Here is a 24,054-nt window from a genome sequence, read left to right as displayed (position 1 = left end):
GATTCAGCTTTCTCGACTGTCTAGGAATACCAGATCGGATCCTCTGCCTTTAGCCAAACAAAAGCCTTCTTTGGGCCTGATGGGGTCTTTTCTTGGAAAATATAGAATGTTTGGGTATCTCTTTGAGTAGCACAGAAAAATAAGTGTAATTTATTTCTGTGTTTACAAGGCTAACACATGTTATAATCCTGTAGGACAACAAGTAATTATTTCAGACAGTGTTATTTTTGCAGTGATGTTCTGGTTGTATTATGTAGCTTTTTAGAGCCCCAGGAATCGGTCCTCTTCGCCAAAGAATTCCGTGAGCCTCAAACACATGTTCAGAGGCTTTGCTGGATTGGGGGCCTCAGGGTTTGATCTTGCAAATCCTTCCTTCCAGGCATGTTTCTGAACTACCACAAGGCATTCTTTAGACTTCAGCAAATCTAACCACAGCAGTGAATGCAATGCTTGTCACAAATTGTCTGCAGGATTGGGTCCCGCATGGCTGGAAACAATCACCAAATGTTTTGTTTGCAAAGGCAGGGCTAAAGGAGAGTCATCAAGGGGGCTCCATAGCACGAGGTTTGATAGCAAAACAGGCCTTCCAAAGCAGAGACTACGTAAGTCACCTCACTTGATAGAGGAGAAATACAACAGAGCCTGCAAACACCATCAACCTTTAGATTTAAAGCAATGAATCACAGAATAATTGAAGTTGCAAGGAGTCTCTGGAAGTCTCTGGTCCAAGGAAGGGCAAATTCAAAGTTAGATCCAGCTTCAAATTTGGAGCATGTTGCTCAGGATCGTGTCCAGTTGTGTTCTGGATATCGCCAAGGATGGGGACAGCCTGTTTGCAGGTGTCTCTCTGCCTCTCTTACTCCTTTTGCCTTTTAGGATCATGAGGTTTATGGGTTCTTTATATTGATCCAACTTTCCTTTGAATAAATGACACGAGGCTCTCTCTTGCGTCTCAAGACACTTTGTGCCAGTGCCTGTAATAAAACTAGACATTTTTTTCTCCCCCCTCAATTTTGTTTTCCCTCCTCCTTCCCTCTCTAATCAGATAACAGTGGATCAATTTGCTCTGCCACAGGAGGAGGGGTGTGGGGGAAGGAAGGCGGGAGGCAGGGAGGAAAACTGTGTGGTCTTACTGTCAGGCTGTCCTGGCCTTCTCTGAACACAAAGCCGAGTAACAGAAAACAGATAAGATTAATAGCGTTCTCTTCCTGCAACATGCTGAAGAGCGACAGTGAGATTAATTAATTAAATAATGAAAGCATCTGGCGACACTCCTTTTTTTAAGTTCGGCAGCACACTCGCCCTTTCCCACCCTGAAATTTATCATCTCTACTTCTTTTTTTCCCCCCTGACTTTGCGTAGTGGATTTTGCATATTTTATCTCCTCCACACAGAATTTGGTCTCATGGGGAAAGTTTGACTTTGCCTTTTGATTTGTAGGAGACGAGTGAATCAAAGTCCTGTCCACTGTGACTGATGGACCCCTCTCCTACCTCTTGGCTGCTTGTCTTTCACCTTGCTCTTGATTACTCCCGGGATAACTGATTTTTGCGATTACTGCGGATCTCAGCCAAGTTCAAGATGACATGTCCGGTGTAAAACAGGCCCCAGCCGTAAGAGTTATGATTTGTAGTTGTGGAAACCTAGAGCTTTTTAGCACTTGATCTGTTCCCACCGGACTGTTGAGAAATGGGTGCCTAACAAGCAGCTGAGGACCTTGTCCTTGGCATGCACTCTCCCACACACCGACATTGTACACATGCATCTAGATATATGTGCGGACATTGAGAAAAGGCAGTGCTTTCATTTGCATTCCTTTTGTTGAGAGTGATGGGCATTATGCATTGATTTAGCTCACCAGTGCTGGGGAAGGAGAAGGATATAATAAAAATGATGCAGAGATCAATAAAAAAGGAGGGAGGGGGAGAGAAAGTAATATGAAAAGAGATGAGCGAGGACTGATAGACGTATTGAAACACAGCTGGGGAGTAGCTTGAGAACATCTATCTACCCTTAAGTTTGCCTGGTAGTTTATGGGGTTTTCAGTCGCATCTTATTGGTGTTGTTATTGTTACGCTTTATCTCCTTTGCTTATAAGGGACTCTTTGCTAAAGCCTTTTATCCAGGAAAACAGGGCAATGCTTCCACTAACTTCCACATATGAGTGGTCCCACTGAAGAAGGTGAATGTTTCAGGTTAGACACACGTCTCCGTGGTTTGTTGGGTCAGGGCCTGAGGGATGTAAAACACAAAGAAAAGGCACAGAGTAGAGGAAAAAAAACAAATAGATCAAGCTCTTGAATTTACCACCAGTTTCTGGCACTCTTGAAGCATTAGTCGCTAGCAGTTGTTCAGGGAGAAGTATGATTTTAATTTGACAATGATCCTTAAACAACTTTTCCTTCACTCCCACTTGGCTTCCAATGTTTTTCTTGCTACTTTACAATCCTGGATCTGTCCTCCTCTGAGACCTCTCTCTCCAGCTGTGAGCCTTACCTTTGTGGGAGCTCTATCCTTTACCTCTCCCATTATCCATAAATTAAGCATAGCACTTTCCCCTAATCTTATTGTTTGGCGGGCTGCATTGCATTCAGGGAAATGATTAATATTCATGAGCTTGCTATCTCTGTTTGGTGCATAATCCTCTAGGGAAATTGCAGTGTTAAATGAGTGACACAAACCTAATTTTATATGTCTTTTCTTTCCTTTCTTTCCTTTTCCTTTTTTCCCTTTCTGACAGAGAAGTAATGTGCTTAAAATAAATTGATGGATGACCATCCATATTCATTGTGGGCATGCTTTGAGAGCAATCCTCCCTCCCATCCTCTCCCCCTCCCTTCCTCATACCCCTGCACAGGAACACAGCTTTGACTGCCGAAACTGCGGCCCCACGCAGCAGCTAATGGTGATTTCGCCTTCTTTCACAAACATTAAATAGGTCTTGGCTGACCCTGCCTAGGGCTTTCAGTCTAACAACAGCATGGGAGAAACAGAGCCACCTTGCAAGAGAAACTCGCCATCTCACAGGGCATCAATAAGACTAAAGCATTGACCAAGGAGCTTGGGAAAGAGTATTGCTGTCTATAAAGGAGCTGAGGTTCTATAGTGGAGTTTCGTAGCAAATTGCAATGAATTTACTGACCGGGGCTGTTCAGATATTTGTGTGACTCCTCCAGCTTAAGGCAAATACTTTGAAGTTGGCTGTTTCTGCAGCTCATGGGAGTGTGGCTACATGTTCTAAAATGTCTAAGCAGTCATTTGGCAAGTTAGTAATCACACCACCGTCATAAAGTCTCTTAAAGTGATTTTCAGACTGTCATCATTAATAGTGCAATCTTAGCAGGGCCAGCTGAGCCACAGAGCAGAGAGAGCAGGCATTTCAGGCAGCAAAATAAAAAGGACAGATGCTTTTTTGTGGGGGAGAATGTGGGTTGGAGTGGTATTTGCCTGCATTTTTCTCTACGCCAGTGACTCCAGCCCAGCTCAATCCAGCTTTGGTTTTTAGGACACAACTACAACAGAAGAATTACTCCTTTGCTTGTTGTATCCTTCACGCATTACTCCCCGTGGATCAGAAAGGCTTCCACGGCTGGTCATAATTCCCTCCTTAGAGCATCCTCTGTGACTCAACAGCAACTTGCTGTGCTTAGAGGATGATACTAAGCACAAGACCTTCCTTTGCAATAACATTCAACCGCACACACAAACAAGCAGTTTGTTTTCCTTGGGGAATGGCACCACTGTGTTTTTTCTCTTTGGCTCCTTCCTAGCCTCGAAGGAAATGGGCCAGGTGTCAAGAAGGTCCATGCTGGCCAGCCTTCTCGTGGTTGTAGTGGTTGCTGTTTTGTGTGTCAGAAGCCTCAAGACTTTGAGTCTCCAAGTTTGGCTAATAAATCTCTGTAAGTCTGAGGAAATATTGAAATATTCTCATCACTTCTTTTCTGTTTTATCCAACCACCCAAGGAGGGAAACAAGATTAGGTGGGAAGAGGACACGTGTTGTAGTGCTTTTATAACACGCCTGGCTGCCCGGGGTTTGGGGAAGGCCATGTTGGCTCCTGTTGGGTAGCTGCAAAGCAGATAAGGTCTTACTACCACTGCCAGTGACAGAAAATATCCTTTCACTTAAGTGAAAAAGGCTCGTGTTCTTGGAGGTGAAATATCAAATTTCAATGCTGGGCTCTGTGAGGGAGTTGTAATTGTATCTGTCTGCAGCATGCAGATCAATTGCATAATTATTGTGCTACGACCGCTATATCATACCGATGAGCGGAGTCACGCCAGACAAAGAAAAAGCCCAGGAATGTATTTCCACAGAGTAGCTGAATTACCAGAGAGTCGTACTCCACAAATGCATTATTGCTCATCTGCTCGGTTCAGGAGATGCTCGGAGACCATTGCCGTATTGTACGGGAAAAAGCCTCCTGCGAGGCCCCTGGATGTTACACAGTAGATTGCAACACCCGCGTTGCCTTCTTTTCCAAGGTGTCTGTTTTATTTCATTGAAGGAAAACATCACAATTTATTGATATGCAACTTTATTCGGAAAGCTCTGCCCAAGCTTAGCATAATGATTTTCCTCTTCTCAAACCAGAATATCCAGGAAGGAAAATAACTCTCGAATATTGTACTGTAGCAGGAAATCTCTCTTTCTCTCTCTGGCTTCTTCAATATTAAAGAAGAGATTAGCAGATATCCTGGGAACTGGCCACATTATTCACTCTCTTCCCACTGAAGCCAAAGGTGAAACTCCCATAGAAATGAATGGAGCAGGTTCTGCGATCGCTCAGCTGCTGCGTTCATGTGAGCTGCAGTGGAATTATTTCTCCTTTTGTGATAGAAGCTTCTGGATGCGTTTTGTCTCATCTGTGAACATAAACACCAGTGCTGGAGACGCCAATTAAGTGATGCAGTGTTAAAATCATGCTTCTGCAGAAGTTGCTGACTTTGTTGAGCCTGCAATTTGGCTCTTGCTATGTCCAAAAAGGCCTGCACGCCTCCGGACAGACCTTTCAGGGGTTAAAATGCGCAGCTTGCTGTGTTCCAAGAATTTGTTACTCTGAAACAATGCTTCTGCATTTTTGCCCCCCTTTTTTCTTCTTTTTTTTTTTTTTTTCCCTCGCACAAATAGTTATGTGGCATGAGGCTTGTTATAGTTGGAAACATCCCTAAGTAAACAGCTGAGCTTAAAAATACTCCTTTTTTTTTTTTTTTTTCGTCTGGCTTTCTAAAAAAATAGTAGTTATTGCACAAAAGAAGACTATGCTGATGCCAGTCGCTGTGTTCTTGCTGAAAACAGGAAGCTGCCCCGAGTGTCTGTCCCCAGCACTTTGACCATGCAGCTCGGACATGAAAAGCCCTGTTGGAGGATGTGCCCTGTGCTAGGAATTGGATCTATTTATCTCTCTTTTTTTTTTCTTTAAATGAAGTGGAAGGCTGCCTATCACAGATAAGCGTATCTCCCGCATCTCTGCTTCCTGATCTACCAGATCTCATTCATTTCACTGGTGATTTTTCTAGCCTCAGGATGGACAGGCAACTGTGATAGGGACTTACATGCTCATCCAGATCTGGTCTGGCAGGTGCTTCCCAGCTCCTCCCTAAATCCTCTGCCTTACCTTGTGTATACTTTCTTTTCTGAACCCCAGAGGAAGAGTTTGTATTTCAGTACAAAAAGCTGCTTTTTGCACTATATTCAGGCAGCTTAAGAAACAAGGAGAAATGGAGTTGACATCATATTCTGATGCAACACCCAAGATCATTCCGGACCTTGAAACCCAACTGTAATATTAAGCAGACCAGCTCTCGCCAATTTGTTTTCCCAACAAGTCTCCTTTCTCCAGGGTGATGGCTGCCACGGAGTGTTAAGAGATTCCCAGATATTGCAGAAGACTTTGCTGAACTGGAGACCACCTTTTTCCAAAGGGCAAGAGAGGGACTTTGGTGTGGCCCTAATATTTTTGAGCCTTCAGTACTAACTTTGTCAGGGAAAAGGAGCTCGTGCTGCTGGAATGAATGCATGTTGCCTGAGTTCTACTCAGGATCCTCCAGCATCTGTTGTCAATCCCCCTGAGATGCTGTCTCCTGCTGCCAGATGCTATGCCTACAGACATTTTACTGTTGTAGTTTTAAACTGGATTTCCAGGCAACTGCTTTTTAATTTTTTGAAGCTATTTTTCCTTGAGGACAAATCAGATTTCCTTCATGTTCCCTTCCTCCGTGTCTCCTTCAATTCAGATTCAACTTTGAAGTGAGAAGTCCACAGAGTTGATGAGCATAGTCCACAATGCAGGCCATAGGTGACCAAAGCATCACTCGACCTTCACCAGGTCTCGGGATCCTATAAACCTCTTTGAAGAAAAAAATTAGGTCATATTACCAAGGCCCTGAATGCGTTTCGTGTTACAGTAGTTGAGAAAAGAACAGCAAAAGCATTTCACGCTATTATGGAGATAAAGATGTTAGCTGCTGCTTCCCAGAAATATACCACTCCTGACACTGCCCTCCCCGGCTTTGAGCCTGTAGGACTCAACGGATTTAGCTGAGCTGTGTTCACACCACTGTGGAAAGGGAAGAAGCCTGTTAGTTTTTATTTTGTGAGGGCAACCGTAGGAAGAAACAATCTGGTCGTTCTTTACTTTGCTCATAAAAATGTAAAGCCCAATGTGTAACCTTCTGAGCATCCAAGATCACAGCAAGATTCAGGAATCAGAGCTGGTGCTCCACACCTGATGAAGGAACAGCCTCTGCTTCTTTTTAGCAGCCCACCCAGTAATGCACCACAGTTGGCTGTTGTAGGGTGATGCCTTTGTCAGTGCCCTCACCAGCGTCTGGGAAGGATTCAAAAAAGGCCTCTTTTGGCCCTGACCCAAACTCATGGGTAGGAAAAGGCTTCCTCTCTTCTCATGCTCCTCTCAAATTATGGCACTGCACGCTTCAGGGTGGCACGTCAGTAGTAGGACTTACAGATCTTCCTTAAAAGAAAACTAGGGCTATAAAGGCATTTTCCTTCATCATTTTTCAAAACACACAAAAGCTCGCGGGTACTGAATCTCTCAGCCTTGGTGTCATCCAGGCGACGAACCCACCCTGCGATGGAGGGCAGAGTGCAGCGACTCTCTAGGGCCAGCGCGGCAGAAGGGCTCATGACAGTGCAGTTCAGAAAGACTTTGTTAATCGTTTAGGCAGTCTCCGTTTAATTCAGACATCTCAGTCTCTCCATTCGGTTCCTCCCTCGGGTTTTGCAGGCTCCGAGCAGACAGATTTATTGGGGTCTTAAGCATAATCAGGAACAAATTAGCCTCCGTTAGGATCACACGCTGGCCTGGATCACAGCTATTCAAAGGCTGCCTTCCCATCCATGTGAGTATGAATTAAGTCATTGGATTGGAGTAGGTCTTGAGTATTCTCTTATCCCAAAGACATGATCTTATCAGAAGCCCATTACGTTTATCGTGGCATTAGGAGGGAGCATTTGGATCCAGCGCAGGAGTATGTTGCTATATAAATGTTATGCTTACTTCAATGCCTGTCGTGAAAATAAGTCAGTGCTTCAGGAAAGCCAGGGAAACACTGTCTAAACACATATGCCTAAAATTAGGCTGTGACTTTCTGGGTATGTGTCTGCATCAGTGGGGTGGCTGCATCGGGGATGTGTAAAGAGAGTGTGCATGTGTTTGCGTGTCATCGTTTCTGTCAGTGTGGGTGTGCAGCAGGATGCATTTGGGTGCTGGTTTTTCACTGTAAGTGCATATCTGACTGTGCATGTGTTTATAGGCTGAAGGTTGTTTTTTTCTTTAATATGGTAGGTCTTTTCCTTCTTTTTTTTTTTCTTTTTTTTCTTTTTTTTTTGTTCTTTTTTACAGAAATAAGCTTCTTTTCACAAAATGACAACCAAACTCTTTTTCTGAAAGCACTTATTTTCATATGTTTGGGATTTGGTTTTGAGGATTTTTTGATTGCTGACCACAGTCTTCCCAGAGCTGAATATTTCTCAGAGATTTCTGCTGAGACTCCTGCTCAAACTAGGGCATAGTGCTCTTCGCTTTATCCCACTGTTCTTGAGCACAGCAGAGAGCTGGTCTACACTTTGATACATCTCTGCAGAGAGCGGAGCAGAACAAGAAATGCAGGAGGATCAAGAAGTTTGGCTACCCCTGGAATATTTGCTCAGATGTAGGACTGCACTCATACAGCTGAACAGCTTCCGGATTCACGTTGGCTCATTTTTGCCAGCTCAGAATCCTGGCCCAGCAAATACACAATGGCCCACACTCATCCATGCACACAAATTGGCTGCAGAGGTCATGATGAAATGGAACCATGACATTCTTTTCTGATAGACTTCTCCATCCTTTCGATCTCGCACTCAATCTTAAGGACCTGGAATTTTGCATGGGGGATTGGGAGGGAGGGATGGAAAAAGGAGCGAAAGTCATTAAATAATTGAATTGCAATAAACCAGTTTTTTCTGGCTCATGATGGTATTTCACTGTGTAAATGAGGAAGAAAAATAAACAGGGGATTTAGTAGTTTGGAAGTAGCTCAAAATTGAGCAGCCATTGGATTTTCTGACACCTAGCTTGAGATAGTCCAATGCTACTGACAGGGCTCTCCTTAGGGATCGTTTCCATCAGTCCAGAGAGCAACGCTGGGTAATTTCCTACCGGTTTTTTCAGCAGGCTTATTTGCCAGACAAAAATACAACAGGCTGTCAGAACTGGATACCTCTGGGGACTGGCAATGATAATACAATACAAAATAGGATACCAACAGGTCAAAGGTTTCCATTTCACAGAGTACTCTAATGACTGAAAGTCATTATTGCTATGCAGTCTGTTTGAAAAGAGTAGATGGATCTCAGTTCAGTTCTTAATGGGCCAGTGTTACAGAAACAACCTCAAAAATTTGGCATCTTTGTTGGCAGTCTCATTAGAGAAGCCACAGAATAAATGGACAAGGATAATAAAGTCTCCTGCTGCCTTTGATCCTTTCAGGTCAAATCTGAGTCACATTGGTTGAAGCTGTGTGTGTATGTGGCAAGCTTACCCTCACACTATGTATACTGTATCTGCTCTTTGGATAAACAGAGCCGTTTGGCCCTTTGGTCAGTACAGCTGTGAAGTTGGCAATTTTTGCCATCCCTAGATTCATAGTCACTGCTGCTGCCATTGTTTTGCCAATATCATTTCAAAACAAAAAGGGAAATATTGTAGACAGACCCTCTTTTGGCCTTTTTCCAGCCAAGTTGGTGGAATTATGCCAACACCCATATTGTCTCTCTAAGTATTTTCTATTTCTGTTTTCTTCTTCCGTTTCCATCCTTTTAAATGGAGATAGATGAAAATAAGCAGAACCCACACACACACACACACTGATAAATATCTTGGGGGAAATGTCCAATACAAAAGCTGACTATTGTTGCTTGGCTTTTTTAAAATCGCCTTGGTGTTGCCTAGAAGTGGCCAACACTTTCACTCTCCAGCGACCAAGTCCAGCAGATACATAACCACTGTTGTTACCAAGGCCTAGAAACTAGATTGCAGACATGTAGTCAGTCCTTTGTGATTTCTTTTCACTGCTTCCTCCCTGCAGATGAACCCAGCAGGTGCTATTTCCATGATGGTGATGGAGTATGTGAGGAATTTGAGCAAATGACCAGCATCAAAGACTGTGGCGTTTATACTCCCAAAGGCTTCCTTGATCAGTGGGCTTCCAATGTCTCTGTCTCACATCACAGCGACCAGCAGTGTCCGGGATGGGTGGTCATCGGTCAGCCAGCAGCAACTCAGGTAAGGAAACCATACTCCCATTCCTCTCCTTGAAAGCAAAGTCCAGCAAGGAACAATGTTCATGAACATAGCTAGATGGTCGGCATTCATGTTTGATCTTTCCCTCTGCCTGTTAATTCACTCCTTCACCAAGGGAGGCTCCCAACAGCAGTTTCCCTCTTTCTCAGCCTGGTTAGTGGCGATGAGTTGAAATTCAGTTCCAAACATCCAACTGAAAACTGGCTGAAGTTGTGGCCTGCTTGATTTGATAAGCTGTGTAGGAGTCACCTCAACTAACTATCATCACTTAAAAGACTAGACAGGCTCTCTGCAGCTAGCACAGGGTACTATCTTGAGGTGATGAGTTCTGAAGGCTAATGCTGAATAATACAAAAGAGTGTTCTTTCTTTTTTAATAGTTTTGTGTTTTCTGTCTCCCGTTTTCATAAAAGCACCCTATTGTTCTATTCTGAGAAAGGTCCTGTCCATTCCCAAAGCCATTCATTAGCTTTAACCCCCTTCTTACATGTCTCCTTTGTAACATAAATAGCTCCAGTTACCATAACTTTAGCTTTTGTCTCCCTTGAGAGAATTAGATCCAAATGAGTTCAAAAAGACATTAGATAAATGCCTGGAAAACAGAGCTGTGCAGGATGCAGATGCAACAGTCCAGCAGCAACCCACTAACTCAGGAAAGCCCACATTACTGGGATTTTAGAGGGAAAGGCTCATTATATAAAGGAGCTGCTTCATATATTCCTCCCTCAGCATCCACTGTTGTTCCTTGCTAGAGATAGAACAGTGCATTAGGTGAACTTCTGATTTGATGCAGCAGAGTTGTTCTTACAGTCTAATTATCTGGGAGGTGTCTTAAGTGGGCAATGCTGAGAGGAATGCCGTATGGCAGATATGACAAGCAGATTTCTCTGTGAATAGCAAACGCTAAGCATTTCCAGTTGGCTTGCAAGAGAAAAAACATCTTTATCCAAGCGACTTGGCCTTGTTCACATTGCACAAGTCTGTAACAAATTAATGACCAGGTCAGTTTTAAATGCACAAAGCATGGTTAGCTGGCATAGTACCAAGACAGAATCCTGAGCCCAGTATTGCCTTTTTGTCACGGTCTCATTTATTATTTCACACTGCAAAAGGAACTTTCCTCTGGACCCTACCAGTGCCTTTGCAACTTCTTTCTTGTTTGAGCTCCCTGTTCAAGTTCCCTGTGCTGTAATACAGCTAAAAGCCAACTGTGTCCAGTACAGGTGCTGCTTTATGTGTGTATCCCCCAGCACTCTGTCCCTTTGCAGCCGCTATGAAGAGCTGCCCTGATTTCTCCTAACACACCGGTAGAAACGCAACCATGCCATGCAATAGGTAACAAACAGTCCTGTGGTGAAAGAAACACCACCATGTACATGGCACGACACAAAGCCCTGCTGTGTAGCCACAACTCAGGCGTGTTTGTTGTACCCAGATGAGATGAAGTTGTCACAGCCTTGTTTAAAAAAAAAAAAAAAAATAGAGGGTCAAAAAAGAAAAGCTGTTGTATTTATAGGCAGAACACTAGCATATCAGACACTAGCAGAGTGAATGGGAACATGCCTCCTGTTATTGCCTGGCCCCTGGGGAGATAACAGTGTGCTATTTACTTCCAGCAAAAGGAATTCTTGCTTTGCCTCAGCTGGTCCTATTACACCCGTTTGAGTGCATGGGATTCATTGACCTTTTTAATCATATATTTTGAGGAAGTCTTTGTTTTCCCCAGGAACAAGGCAGCCTCGTTGGCTTGTGAAAGCACCTGACTTGTCACACCGAAGAGGTTAGGTGGGGCAGCAGGTCATCAGTCTGTTACCCAGAGGAGATGAAAATTAACCTAAGATCTCTAATCACTGCATGTAATGATCACTGGTGTGTAAACATGTTTGGCTTCATTATCTACACAAGCATTGAGGCTTAGGGTTTTTTGTATTGATGAAAGGTGCACCTTTCCTCACCCAGATATCTTTCAGAGTAAGTTGTGTGCTTGCTGGTGTTGTGCAAACTTTTCATGTTGTTGCTGGGTAGCTTCCTGATTAATCGGAGTGGCATTTGTGTTGGCTTCTCATCAAGAATGCCATGAAAGATATGTTTGAGTGCAGTCCACAGCAACATACAGAATACATAAGCTGCCTGTTTGTTAGCCATCCCCCTTTCTCATAATGGCCCCAGCGCTCTCAAGGTGCTTTTAAAGCATTTTAAGCATGTCTCTCGTTAAAGAGTTTCTCATCCTTAGATATCTCAACACCCGTTTCTTGGCATGACCGTCATAGTTTTGCCTAGGATGTTTCTGAAGAGCAGGCATCGCTATTTGTTTGTTATTGTGGTATTTCTCAGTACCACCTGCCTGCGTGCCCTTGTTACTGTTGGAGGACCATTCAAGAGCATGGGCCAGAGAATGCTTACTTATTGTTGTAGGGTTGCTTCTGCACGCTGACCACCCCAAACTTCAGTTCACCTAAGCTTTTGCCTCTTTCTGCAGAGCTGGTTCCTCTTTAGGAGTAGGATGCCCACGTGTGCATGTTTTGAGATGAATCCCACATGCCGGTTCCTTACTTGTTGATGTGAGGCTGCTGAATGGTAACATACTAAGGGAGAAAAAAGGAAGTCCACAGTCTAAGATTTGTTTTGAACAACAAAATGCTTACAAAGAATGACACGGTCTTGGCGAAGAGATACACATTTGAGAAATGGAAAGGTCAAAGAGTCCACCCTTTAAACAATCACTCTTTTTGCAGAAGCAAGACTGATAGACAGCCACTTCTACTTTCCTGGCAGCCGCTCTTTGGTGCTGATTAAGAAATATTCGCAGTACTGACAACATCATATTTAGAGCCAAAGAGGACCAGTCAGCAACATTGCAGCAGTACAGAAATGCGAGCATTGATGTAGGGCGTTTTTACAGTTTGATTTCTGATCTGGCATCCTCCACAGATCTTGAAGCAGATGCTGCTCAGTACCTGTTGTCAGCTGCAGGAGGAATTCAGCAATAAGGGCTTTGCACACTCTTGAGCTTCTCTTTTCCCTACCGCTCTTGCTGTGAGTTTGTAAACAGCCTCTCCTTGCCATCCACTGTGTGTGAAATATTATCAGTGTTGATGTACTGGTTGTGTCGGGTTTTCTACAGCACTGTTTATTTCTCGGGGCCTTTCTTGTGCTAAAGATTATTGATGCTAGCATTAAGTCATCAGCTGGTGTATGCTGGCAAAGACTGCAAAAAGGCAGTAGCACTGGGCAGATTTATACTAGCTGAAGAACAGATCCAGTAGGCATAAACAGACAGACAAAGAGTGCTTTGGCTGATCTGTGTGCTGAATAGCTGTGAATTTTTCTGTATTGGAATTCCCCTGGGACTTAGTTCCCTGAGTGGTTGGTACCCAGCTAGGGTCAACCTCCACGCTACCAGCAGGAGGGGGTAGGACATGGCCTCCTGGCACCAGGTTAAAGCACACCTGGGCTTTACAAGGCATAAGTTTAAAAAGCCAACTCATTGCCTATCCAGAGAGTTCCTGTTTCATTGTCACTGGTGAAGCTGCATCGGTAAGGAGTGTTAAGTAGGAACATGCAGTGTGGATTAGGTCACTGTGAAAGAGTGGCTGTCCTACAGGGTTCAAGAAACGAGTGTCTTGCAGTGGGTATAGTTGACTCGGTCTCCATGATCTTATTGCACACCGATTTTCTTTGCACTGGGCAAGTGCATCAATTTGTATCTTAGTCTTTCTCCAGAGTAGGTTGTACTGAGCAGGAACGATTTGGATAATTTGCTCAAGTATCATTTCTATTCAGAAGTGCCTTTGGAGGACGCCTCTGACCAAGCCTGTTTCATAGTTTGGGCAAGAGGAGCAGAGGCAAGTGGGTGCAGACCGACCATGGGAGGCTGGATATGCCATTTCTTCTTTGTTCTTGCTGGTGGCACTCCTGTTTTTGGAGAACTGATTTGTCTGCGTGTTCCCTTTGGGCCTTTATAACAGAAAATTATAAGAAGAGCCTTGTGGCTCTTTAGGTGCCTTTTTGCTGAAGTTGTTACTCCTGTCATGGTGATGTGCGTGCAAGCCCTGGAACCTGGTGTGTGCCTTGTCCAGTCTCACTGACTGTGCTTTTTGTTACATTTCCTTCCAGTTGTGCAGAAGTTGTTTAGACCAAGTAACCATATATATATGTGTATATTTTTTTTCTCCCTATGCCGTTATCCAAGCCTATTTTTCCCCTGTATGGAAAAAGCCACACAACTCAGGCACAGCTAACCAAAAGGGGACTTTTTCCCAAGACTGCTGGGCACAGACAGATCCTGGGATTCGTTTTCATTCCCAGACTAACTAATACACCCTGTTCTCCTCTGGGTACCCCACAGGGGCTTCTATGGAGTAAGAACTTGTGGAAGAGGATTCTTATTACATCTTTCCCATAAACAGAGGCCCCCTCCTGCCCCTATTACAGTTCCCACAATTGCACTCATCCAGACTCACTGCAACAAACCTATTCTTCCACCAGCAGTGGCAAGATGTCTAGAGTTGCAGTATGTCTGAAATTGCCCACAAAAGGAGAAGACAGGAGCACAAAAATATTCTAAATACTAAAGAAATAACATGGTAGAGCAAGGGCTCCAAGAGTGGTAAGAAAATACCATAAGAAAATTGAAAAGAAAGATGATGAAGTTCTCTGCCACGTGGTTTTAGTCTGCCTAATAAATATAACACTGAAGATAATTCCCCAAAGATCCAGCAAAGCCAACAAATAGGGTAATCTTGAACAGGAGTGGGAAGAGAGGAAACCTGCAACTTTTAATGGAGAAGCCATTTCTTTCCTTCGGGGTGATCTTGCTGAGAAGAGGGAGGGTGTCTGTCTGTCGGCTCTGCAAGTGGCCCTTTTTGAACTTCCTAATTCGCAGCCAAGTCCTGTTGCTCTTCAACGGTAAGAGTTCTGTTGTGGTTGGAAGGATAAAAAAATCCCTATTTTTAATAAGATGATTTGCTTTGCAAATGTCTTTGTTATTTATAGCCAAGCCAGGCTTTGAATCACTAATCTCTGGAGGATGAGGGCAGAATCCCACTAAGAAAAACCATTAATGGAGGAACCATGAGCGATCAGAGATGAGTTCTGGAAAAAGATGAACTGGACACTGTGCATAGGCTGTCGCAAGAGGAATGTAGGTTTGCTGTACGCATCTGAGCTCATTTCCAGTACTGGCTGATCCACCAAAAGGCGTCAGCATCAGTTACAGAGTCTCCAAGTCTAAAGTTAGTTCAAGGGGGTTCAAGACTTTGTCTTTATTTCAGCCTTCCCCCAGATACTACAGACCAGCCAATTTGATCTTTTGCCTGAAAGCTGGAGAGTTGCATCAGGAGTCTCTGGCCCCAAATTGAGGCTGGAATGCTCCTTGCTTGGCTTAAGCGATGATGTTTTTTGTATTTTTTCAATGTGCGGGGAATAATTAAGCCTTATCACAGCCACACTGCTTCATTTCTGTTCTATTTAATAGAGGTGGAAACGAGAGCACAGAAAGGTAAAACTACTGTTTGAGGAATAAACTTCAATATCCTTCAGAGATGTTGCAGGCACTGAGCATTATTGAGCCTAGACCTCTCCAGAACCGGGAATTTCAGGACATTTTGAATGGGAAATGTTCATATCTTGGATAAAAACTAAACTGCTCGAACTCGCTGAGAGTTACTGTGTGGGAGCAGAGACCTAGAAGGGGCTTGGTGTCATTTTAGCTCTGTCAGCCTATCCTGTTTGTGAATTAATCAGTCTTTGCCCCAGCACAGTTCGATTGTTCATTCTCAGTACAAAAGGACTGGAAAACTCTCCCACCAGCTTATTGTTTTAATGGCTAGAAAGCTTCTTTCCCACCTGTCTTGCTGGGAAAGTTGGATTTTGCAACATTTCTGCAAAAGAAATTCCACTGGTCCTTATTTGCATGTTTGCATTGCTGCTTTGCCTCTTTGGAGGAGGTGGTCTATGTGAAGGGCCCACACCAAAGTGAGGGATGCTTCAACAATGTCTGCTGACATCAGTGCCATGGCTCCTCTTCAGGGGTCATTTCAGTGTTCTGGGGAGGTCTCTGAAGCAGCATAAAATGAGAAATGGGATTTCTAGGTAGGCTGACTTGAAAAAGACTCAGTTGCGGAGAGGTGGCTGAGAAAAAGTGTTACCCTTAAAGTCGATCCGGAGTTGGCTGGAGAGAATGGAATGCTGCTCATCACCTGGCTGCCTGCTCCCTGCTAGTACAGACAGTGATTCCTTCGCTCCCACCTGTCCATCCCCATGTCTTCCAGTGCTGCTCCTGGCAAGAGTAAACCAGCAGACCCCACAGCTGATGTCGTAGCCTCCGGCTGATTTGTGGAAAGGGAGAACAGAGAGAACACAATGAGATGTCAGAGGAGATTCCAAGCAATTTTGCCAAACACTCAAGGGATATTTTTTTCTTTCCACTCCCCTCCCCCCTTAGTTTTTAGAATAATTTTTCAAGAGGACATATGCAAGTCATCTAAGGGAAACAGAACAGTGAGTACCAGGGGCTGGTACACTGTGTTCCCTTTGTGTACTGTAGAGAAAATAGATAAAAGAAACAAAGGATGATGCAGAGAGCAAAGCAGCCATCAGTACTCTCAGAGAGGTTCAATCTGACCTTTTCAGAGATGAAGGTCAAACCAAAAATCCTCAGGTGCCGGAAATTGGTACTGTCTTCCTAGGACCAGGACACATTTATCACTAATGAAATGAGAACAGAATTCCATGTCATTTGTTGTTGCTAGAGGAGAGAAGAAAGGCAAGAAAGGAATATTGTCTTGGTTAATAGTAAGGATTATGGGCTTCTTTAGGAAGTAGCTTGCCATTTTATCATCATATCTGCTGTACACCCAGCCACCCACCCAGATTACAGGCTGTAATAGAAAACAGCTTGGACCCCCCTGGCATCAGAGAGCTGGAAAACTGGACCCCACGACAATGGTGGTGCTCGTTAACATGCACTCTTCTGAAAGGAGACCCCCCTCCTTGGCCCTTGCCCCTCAACCTGCCAGTCTCTCCATCTGCTGTTGCTGCTCACAAGCCTTTAGATGCAGAGCATGTCCAGCTGTAAGCGTGGGATAGCTCTACTGCATCCCATCCGGGTTGTTTGTCTTGGGTCCCTCTCCATTCAGAGCAGAATGATTTTGCATAAATGCATCGACACGTCTGCTTTGTTCATGCATGAAGGGTTCTCGGCATTTCTCATCCCACCCCCGCCCTGGCCGTCTTCTCCCTACCCCCCTGGCATGTAGCTTCACCAGCTTTTGCATGATTTCTCTGTGCAAGAGCAAATAAACCTGTCTGAAGCTTTGCTGGTCAATCAAATACAGTTAAAATTATCCAGTCGATTATTTTAGATAGAATTAAAGCAAGTGATCAGAAGGAGGGGATGGAAAAGGGTGCAAGAGTGAAGCTGTAATGGCCTTTACTATGTAATTTGGTTTCATGTCCTGCACAAGAAAACATGTAAAATATGTAAACAGAGCTCTCCAGGATTATAATGTAGCTACAAAGCCACAGATACAGAGGCAGGCAGGGTGCTATTCTTCAGCAGAACGGAATGCCATCCCCAAAACCACACAATCATTTCTTTAAGCCTGAAAGTAAACTTTCTCATGCCAGGAACAGGGAATTTATTTTTTTTCTTTTAAATGGAGGATTGTCTGCACTACTTGTTCAAAGTACTGGAGGCGTTTTAGCCCACATTGTCATAAGAGACCTCGTGTTTTGGATGCCAGTGAATTTTAGGGTGTTCATCTTGAGATGTCTCTAAAAGGCATGGTTTTTGGAGGATGGTATGAACCCAGCGCTGTCCTGAAGGTCTTTTGAATCAAAAGTGCCGACTTGCAAATAAGTATCTGCTTTAAAAAGACAGAAGAACAAAACTGGGCAACCTTTGGATAAACTCTAGAGCCACTCTAACCCTCTCCTGAATCGTGCTGCCTTAGTTGGAGCTGTAACTGTTGAGAAACCCCAAATCAGTGCTCATTTTTGGAAATGCTGCCTGTAAAGTTGGAGGATCACTGTTTCCCTTGAGGGCATTTCAGTGGTGAATCTGATAAGAAGCCATGATTCACCCATCTGGTAAGCAGGCCCAGCTCCCCGTGCTATCAGCAGCGCGACTGGGTTTCCACTGTAGCCTCAGGGTCCGACTGCAAACCGTAATGCACTCCAGGAAATGGTTATTTGTGTTATCAGTGCTGTTATCTGTCTGTGCATGGACCTACTCGCTGGGAGAAGCCCTCGTTTCAGGAGAACATCAAGTTCTGCTTAGCCGTTTAAGTCACTGGGCCAAAATCCTTACACTTAGCACTTCGGGCAGTGGATCTTGTTTTCCCATTTTTTGGTAATTAAGTCTTGCGTTATTGCTCTCAGAGCAGACAAGTCTCTTCTCAGAGAGGAGAAGCTGAAGCACAGGGTAGAAGTGACCTTTCCACCTTTCTCCATCCAAATGTCTTTGAAATACCTGCCCTTCTAGCAGACCAGAACTGCTCCTGGTGCGCTACACTGATTTTTCTTTGTGGCCTTTACCTGCTGGAAAAGGAAAGCCTCGCTGCATGGCAATTTAACTGTATCCCTGTGGTTGTTTCTGGTGGGAAAGGCTGAGCCTCAGCAGCTGTGAGTTCCTCCACCCCCTGTGCTCCCCGTCCATCCTCCTGGAGCCTGCTCCTGGGAGGCAGGGAGGCCGAAGGAGCCGTGCGCTTCCTCTCACAGGGGATGCTCTTACATTAATCCCCCCAGTAAATTCTTTTGGGAGCAGCTGGGAGTTTCCGTGGACTCCCCTACTAACCTGAGACATCAAGGATGAAATGCTCCGAGTGGTCTTTTGGCTTAATTTGTTGGAGTTTGAAGTTAATCAGAGAAACCGGGGGTGTTCTGAGGGGAGAGGGAAGCAACAGGCTTCTCCACACACCTGCAACCAAATCTTGGCTTGGATGGAGATGACCACAGGCTGGAGGAAGCAGCTGGCTCCTGCTCTGTGGACTCTCCCTGGATGACCCAACTCATTCCAAGGAACCTGTTTGCACGGTGGTGGTTTTGTTACTCTGCACTTTCAGTGGGAAAAGCCCCATGAAGCGAGGAGGAACCTCCTGATACACAAACTACAAAAAAGTGCCTTCAGGTATTAAGAAAAACAAGCCAGAGGTTTTAAACTTAATTAATGCATGCTGACTAGTTGGATGGGAAACCGAAAGGCTTTGCCTTCTGAGGTGTAATTGTAGTCGGCTCCCCAGGCAGGCACATGGTAGCTCTTCTCCGTGCCCCCCTGCTGCACTCCCTGGGAGCCCTGCCACAGCCTTCCCTCTTGCTATTAAATTCAGGGCCTCTTCCCAATGTATCATCTCCCTGGATGTATCCAATTAAGGCCTGTTGACAGCCCAGAGAAGACTTATACCCTTAGGATTAGAGGCATGTGTACGTCTTCATATAGGGCAGGACAACAACTGGGTGTCTGGCTGGCTCTCTGGGAGTGCGGTGTGGGAAGCTGAGCCACTTGCAGAGGGAAAAGGAGCCCGGGAGAGAGAGATTTGCACCCCCAATTATCCTTCCATGTGGAAACGCTGTGTGATGAGGGTTGCGTGTGGTTTACACAGCATGTTTACATGGTCCATAACCCTAAACAAAGCTGAAAAGCATGACTTTGACTCTGGAAATAAAAGTGCTGGAAACCCCTGGTTTTCTGCACATGAGAAAGTTTTGTTCTTTAAACACACAGATGTTTTTAAATGAAAAATCACTCTTTTGACCTTTCCTGAATGTGATCATGTGGTCAGAGCTGACATTAACCACTGCACGGCTGTTTGCTTCAGCCGCAGGCGAAGCTTAGCAAGCGATCCTCCGAGCTCGTGGTAGCACCTGTGTTGTCTCACATCCCTTGGAAGCTGCTCCCGTGCCCTGTGTACACTGGGGGCAGTTCTGGGAAGGTGGGTTTATGTACAGGGATATTCAGAATCTACTCCTACTGTGCTGGAAATAAAAGCATCATGGTTTTTTTCCTTCTTGATAGCTGAAAAATATGTGCCTTAATTTTTCCCTATTTGTCTCAACCTATCGGAAATGTTGACCAAGTGCTTCTAAAGCATCTCTGTCCACCTCAGCCGCTGTGTTATTCTGATGGAGAAATCCTCATCAAGCTGAAGATCTTTAGGGATTTGTTGTTGTTGCTTTTGGGCTTTCTCTAACAAGCTGTAGGCTTTCTTCATCCAAGCATATTTATAGGACCAGCATTGGGAAGGAAGGAGAGGATGTTAACAAGTGAATTGTAACAAGTCCAATCCTGCTTTGCCTTTCAGAAGTGCCAAAACAGCAAAACTACAATGGATCCAGCGCACTGGATCCACTGGTATAATAATCAAAGCTATTTAAGATCCTTCTGAAGCATGGTGTGCCTTCTGCTTTCTACAGTTTGATTTTCCGATGCCAGCTGTTCCCAAATGAAATGCTTCAGTCAAAGGAAAATAAAAAGGAAAAAGCTTTTGCTTTACTCATCGGTGGTGAGAGCTTATGGGATGGGATTGTTTTCCTTTGCCGCAGCACCCCCATGGCCAGCCTTGGCCCGCAGTTACTCGCGAGCTCTGCTGTAGTGGACCTAGCTGGTTCGAGTTAGAGACAGGCAGTTTGGGAACCCGAGTGTGCAGCCAACAATAATGTTCTGGCTACTGTATTTGTTTAACCTCGCTCTCCAGTGGATGGATATACAGTCTGTTAAAGCACTTATCAGTCTATAATGCCTTCGCACTTCTCTGAGCAGCAATGTGGATGTTGTAGACAGCTTTTGCTGCAGATTGAAAATGTCTTTCAGCTTTAACGAAGCTGATGTTTGTAAAACTGAAGGTATAAGGTCTTGCTTGGGCGCCGTTTCTTTCGGCTGTCTGTCTAGAGGCTTGCATTTAGCTGCTGTTTGCACCAGTAGATGTATTTGTGAATTTGAACATAATTGCAGAATGCAATATAGGGCTAATTCTAAGAATTATGCCTCCTGTGTGGGATCCCAGCAGTGCTGTGCTGGAAGATCCTGTTGTTTGAGAGCAGCATCTTTATGTCCTACTGCTATGCTCAAGAAACAGCAAACCTCTGATATGAGTTAATATATGGCACATGGCAAATTGCTCAGTTATACTTTCATGTGCATTCAGTTCTGGAGTCCTCAGCTCAGGAAAGACATGGATCTCTTAGAGCGAGGCCAGAGGAGGCCACAAAGGTGATCCAAGGGCTGGAGCACCTCGCCTATGAGGACAGGCTGAGAGAGATTGGCTTGTTCAGCCTGAAGAAGAGAAGGTTCCAGGGAGACCTTAGAGCAGCTTCTGGTACTGAAAGGGGCTGCAGGAAAGCTGGGGGGGAGGGGGTTTTGCTCACGAAGTGCAGGGACGAGACAAGGGAGAATGGTTTAAAGCTGAAAGAGGGGAGATTAGGTATTAGAATGAAATGTTTTCATGTGAGGGTGGTGAGGCAGTGGCCCAGGATGCCTAGAGAAGTCGTGGATGCCCCATCCCTGGAGCTTTTGAAGACCATATTGATGGGGCTTTGAGTAACCTGATCCAGAGGGGTTGGCACTGGATGGTCTTTAAGGTCCTTTCCAAAGAAAACCATTCTATTATTCTATATGAGACTGTATTCTGTCATGCTGTGTGCTTGCTTTTCACACCACTTGCTTTCACATCCTTCCAGTATCCATTGCTGAGTGGCGAAATGAGCAGGGGCGTGCACAAATTGTAATCATGTGCTGCAAATGCTGGTATTATTTGTGGGCTTGTGCAAAAGATGAGTAGACTATTAAAGTCCATGAGTATAATTATTTCTCCTTTTTCTTACTTTTTTTCTGTAGTCTCTGGCCCCATTTCAACTGGTATCTTTGGGGTGATCCTTTGAACAGTGCAAAAATCATCCAGTTAGGCTTTTGTTGTAAAATCAAAACTCCGTATTGTTTTTTTCCACAGGTCCAGCTAGCATCCTAGATATTTTGATTGCACCTGGCTGGGTGTCAAAGCAAATGTAGGTTTGGGATAGCGCCAGTCAGAGCTGATTTACAGGTTTTTTCAAGTATACCATGTGAAGTTTATGGTTTTCTGTGATTTTGATTTGAACTCACCGGTTTTAAATGAAGTTTGCTTTGAATCTGGAGATAACAGAAATTCAAAGCAAAGCTCAAAGAATGCAGGTCTGCATGATTTAAAAATGGAAATATATTGTTCATCCAGACTCTTTGGAAGTGAAATAAGTGCATTTTTTGAGAAAGCTAAAGTTAATAACACACATTGAATACATATGCAATCTAGGCCATCATCTAATGGAAATCTCCGTAGCTCCAATTCGCTTTCCTGAAACTAAACCTACTTATATGACACAACAAAAAAGCGCTCACATCTCCCACTCATTTCTGAATCACAGCCCTGTGTTACATCCAAAACTCTAGCCAAGGAAATTTCCCTTTGGAAATGGAACATTATCATTTTTACTATAAAGTAGAGGAATTAATCACCACATCACCCTGCAAACGAACTATTGATGCCATTTTGTATCAGCTGCGGTGTTTTCATACACATAAAGGTCATTTTGCCATTACTGAAAACGCAGCCAAACCTTCAGCTGAAGATTGGGGATCTGTGCTAAGAAAGATTTAGGAATGTGATAATTGAAGACTAAGTCTGCTAGGTCTAGGCACCATCAGCTGCTCCAGATTCAGCGGGGAAGTGGTTGTGCTGAGACTGGACACAGCAACTGGCAACAGAGCTTTATTTCATCCTGCAGGAGATGTAATCTGCTTCCCAAACTCACATCCAAATCCTGGTCTTCATTACACAGGGTAAAACTGACCGGTGAGGTTTCCTCTTACTCCTGAGCCAACGGAGTCTGGGAGTAATATAGCATCAGTGGGTTACCCCAGGAGTTTTATCAGCTTGCAGTTGATTAAGCTTTTCTGATGATCACCTGCCTGCGTGCTTTTGTCCTGCAGCAGGATGTGCTGCAGTTTTTCATCTCTTGCCATCGGACCTCTAAGTGCCCCGATGAAAACAGGCAAAAGCGGACAAATCATGAAACTCAGTAAACTATATAAGTAGACACAGGCGACAAGGTGGAGGTTGCAGTAGAAGCAGCAGTTTATGAGCATCAGACAGGAGGAAAAGTTGCTGCTGAGAAAGAAGCAGCAGACGAGAAGGTAAGAAGGTTGTTGGTGGAGGGAGGATGCGACTTTCTCTGATCATCTTATGCTCATAATCCCTGCTGCTGAATCTAGGATTTGGTTTGGGGTTTTTTGGTTTTGTTTTTATAACAACAGAGTACTTTAAACTCGCTGGTAGTGCACAAGAAAATCGAATATATATACCAGTTTGCAGAAAGTAATTTTCAATGTTTTCCTTAAGTTTTAGAGGCCAACCTGAAGGAACCCAATACTGATTTTCATAGCTGGGCAGGCAACTTTGACTCAAATCTTCTGACAGGCCAAATCTAGAACACTGATAAGTAGAACAAAAAATTTCTGACCAGAATCCAGAAGAAAACCTAGAGCAAAATTTCTGATGTCCCCTGAATAAGCCTGAGTGTACAATTTCCATCTGAGCTCTGTGGGCTTCTGAGGTTTGAAATGATCGTAGAAATTGGCTGATTCCTGAGGTGTTTGTTGGAACCCAAATGGTGCCCTTTTTAATAGTTCACCACTCAGTAATGTGGGCAATTTCATTTTTTTCTGTAATTCCAACCCAGTTCCCAGCCTAAATGAGAAGAACAGTGCAACAGCTTTCAGAACAGATTGGAGGTCTGTGTTATAGTCAGCAAATTGGGTGGTGTCCATGTGGCAGTCAAGCTGCCTTATAATATTGGGCAATAAACAAGCAGGAACTTTCTGATATTTAGCAACGGTACCATAGTTTCTCATCCTTGGGTAAGATTAACCTTAGGTCTGCGAGAACAATAATGTATTTAAGAATGAAACGTCTGGGTGACTGCCAGCCCCCATGTCTGGCGATGGAGAAAGTTTTCCTTTGTAAGGGATGTGTTAAAAATGCTGCTTATGTCATGGTGGGGATTCTCTGGCATGTGTTGAGTTAAACAGAACTAACATTCTGCAGAGCACTCGGCTAAAAATTGTAGATTAATTCCATTTCAGTCTTGCAGTTGAAATCTGGATCTTCAAACAACAGAGCATGATCTGTTTGTGCCTCCATGGGTTTCGTATCAGTCCATGTGTATTTCTGAGCACTTGTACAACTTCACTCAGGACGTTGTGTGCTCCACAAATAC

At 44.2% G+C, this 24,054-nt stretch overlaps 1 protein-coding gene across 1 annotated transcript in view; it reads left to right on the top strand.

The window, feature by feature from the left end:
* The window catches only part of PAPPA (pappalysin 1), a 183,923-nt gene that overhangs the window by 96,898 nt on the left and 62,971 nt on the right, over positions 1-24,054 (top strand). Inside the window, exon 10 of the mRNA XM_009569421.2 lies at positions 9,594-9,790. Coding sequence (XP_009567716.2) covers positions 9,594-9,790 — 197 coding nt within the window. The remainder of the gene's footprint in view (positions 1-9,593; positions 9,791-24,054) is intronic.

The sequence above is a fragment of the Cuculus canorus genome, chromosome 19 (assembly GCF_017976375.1).
Source record: "Cuculus canorus isolate bCucCan1 chromosome 19, bCucCan1.pri, whole genome shotgun sequence".
Taxonomy (NCBI): Eukaryota; Metazoa; Chordata; class Aves; order Cuculiformes; family Cuculidae; genus Cuculus; species Cuculus canorus.
The sequence above is the reverse complement of the archived record's forward strand: the minus strand, read 5'-3'. Positions and strand labels throughout refer to the sequence as shown.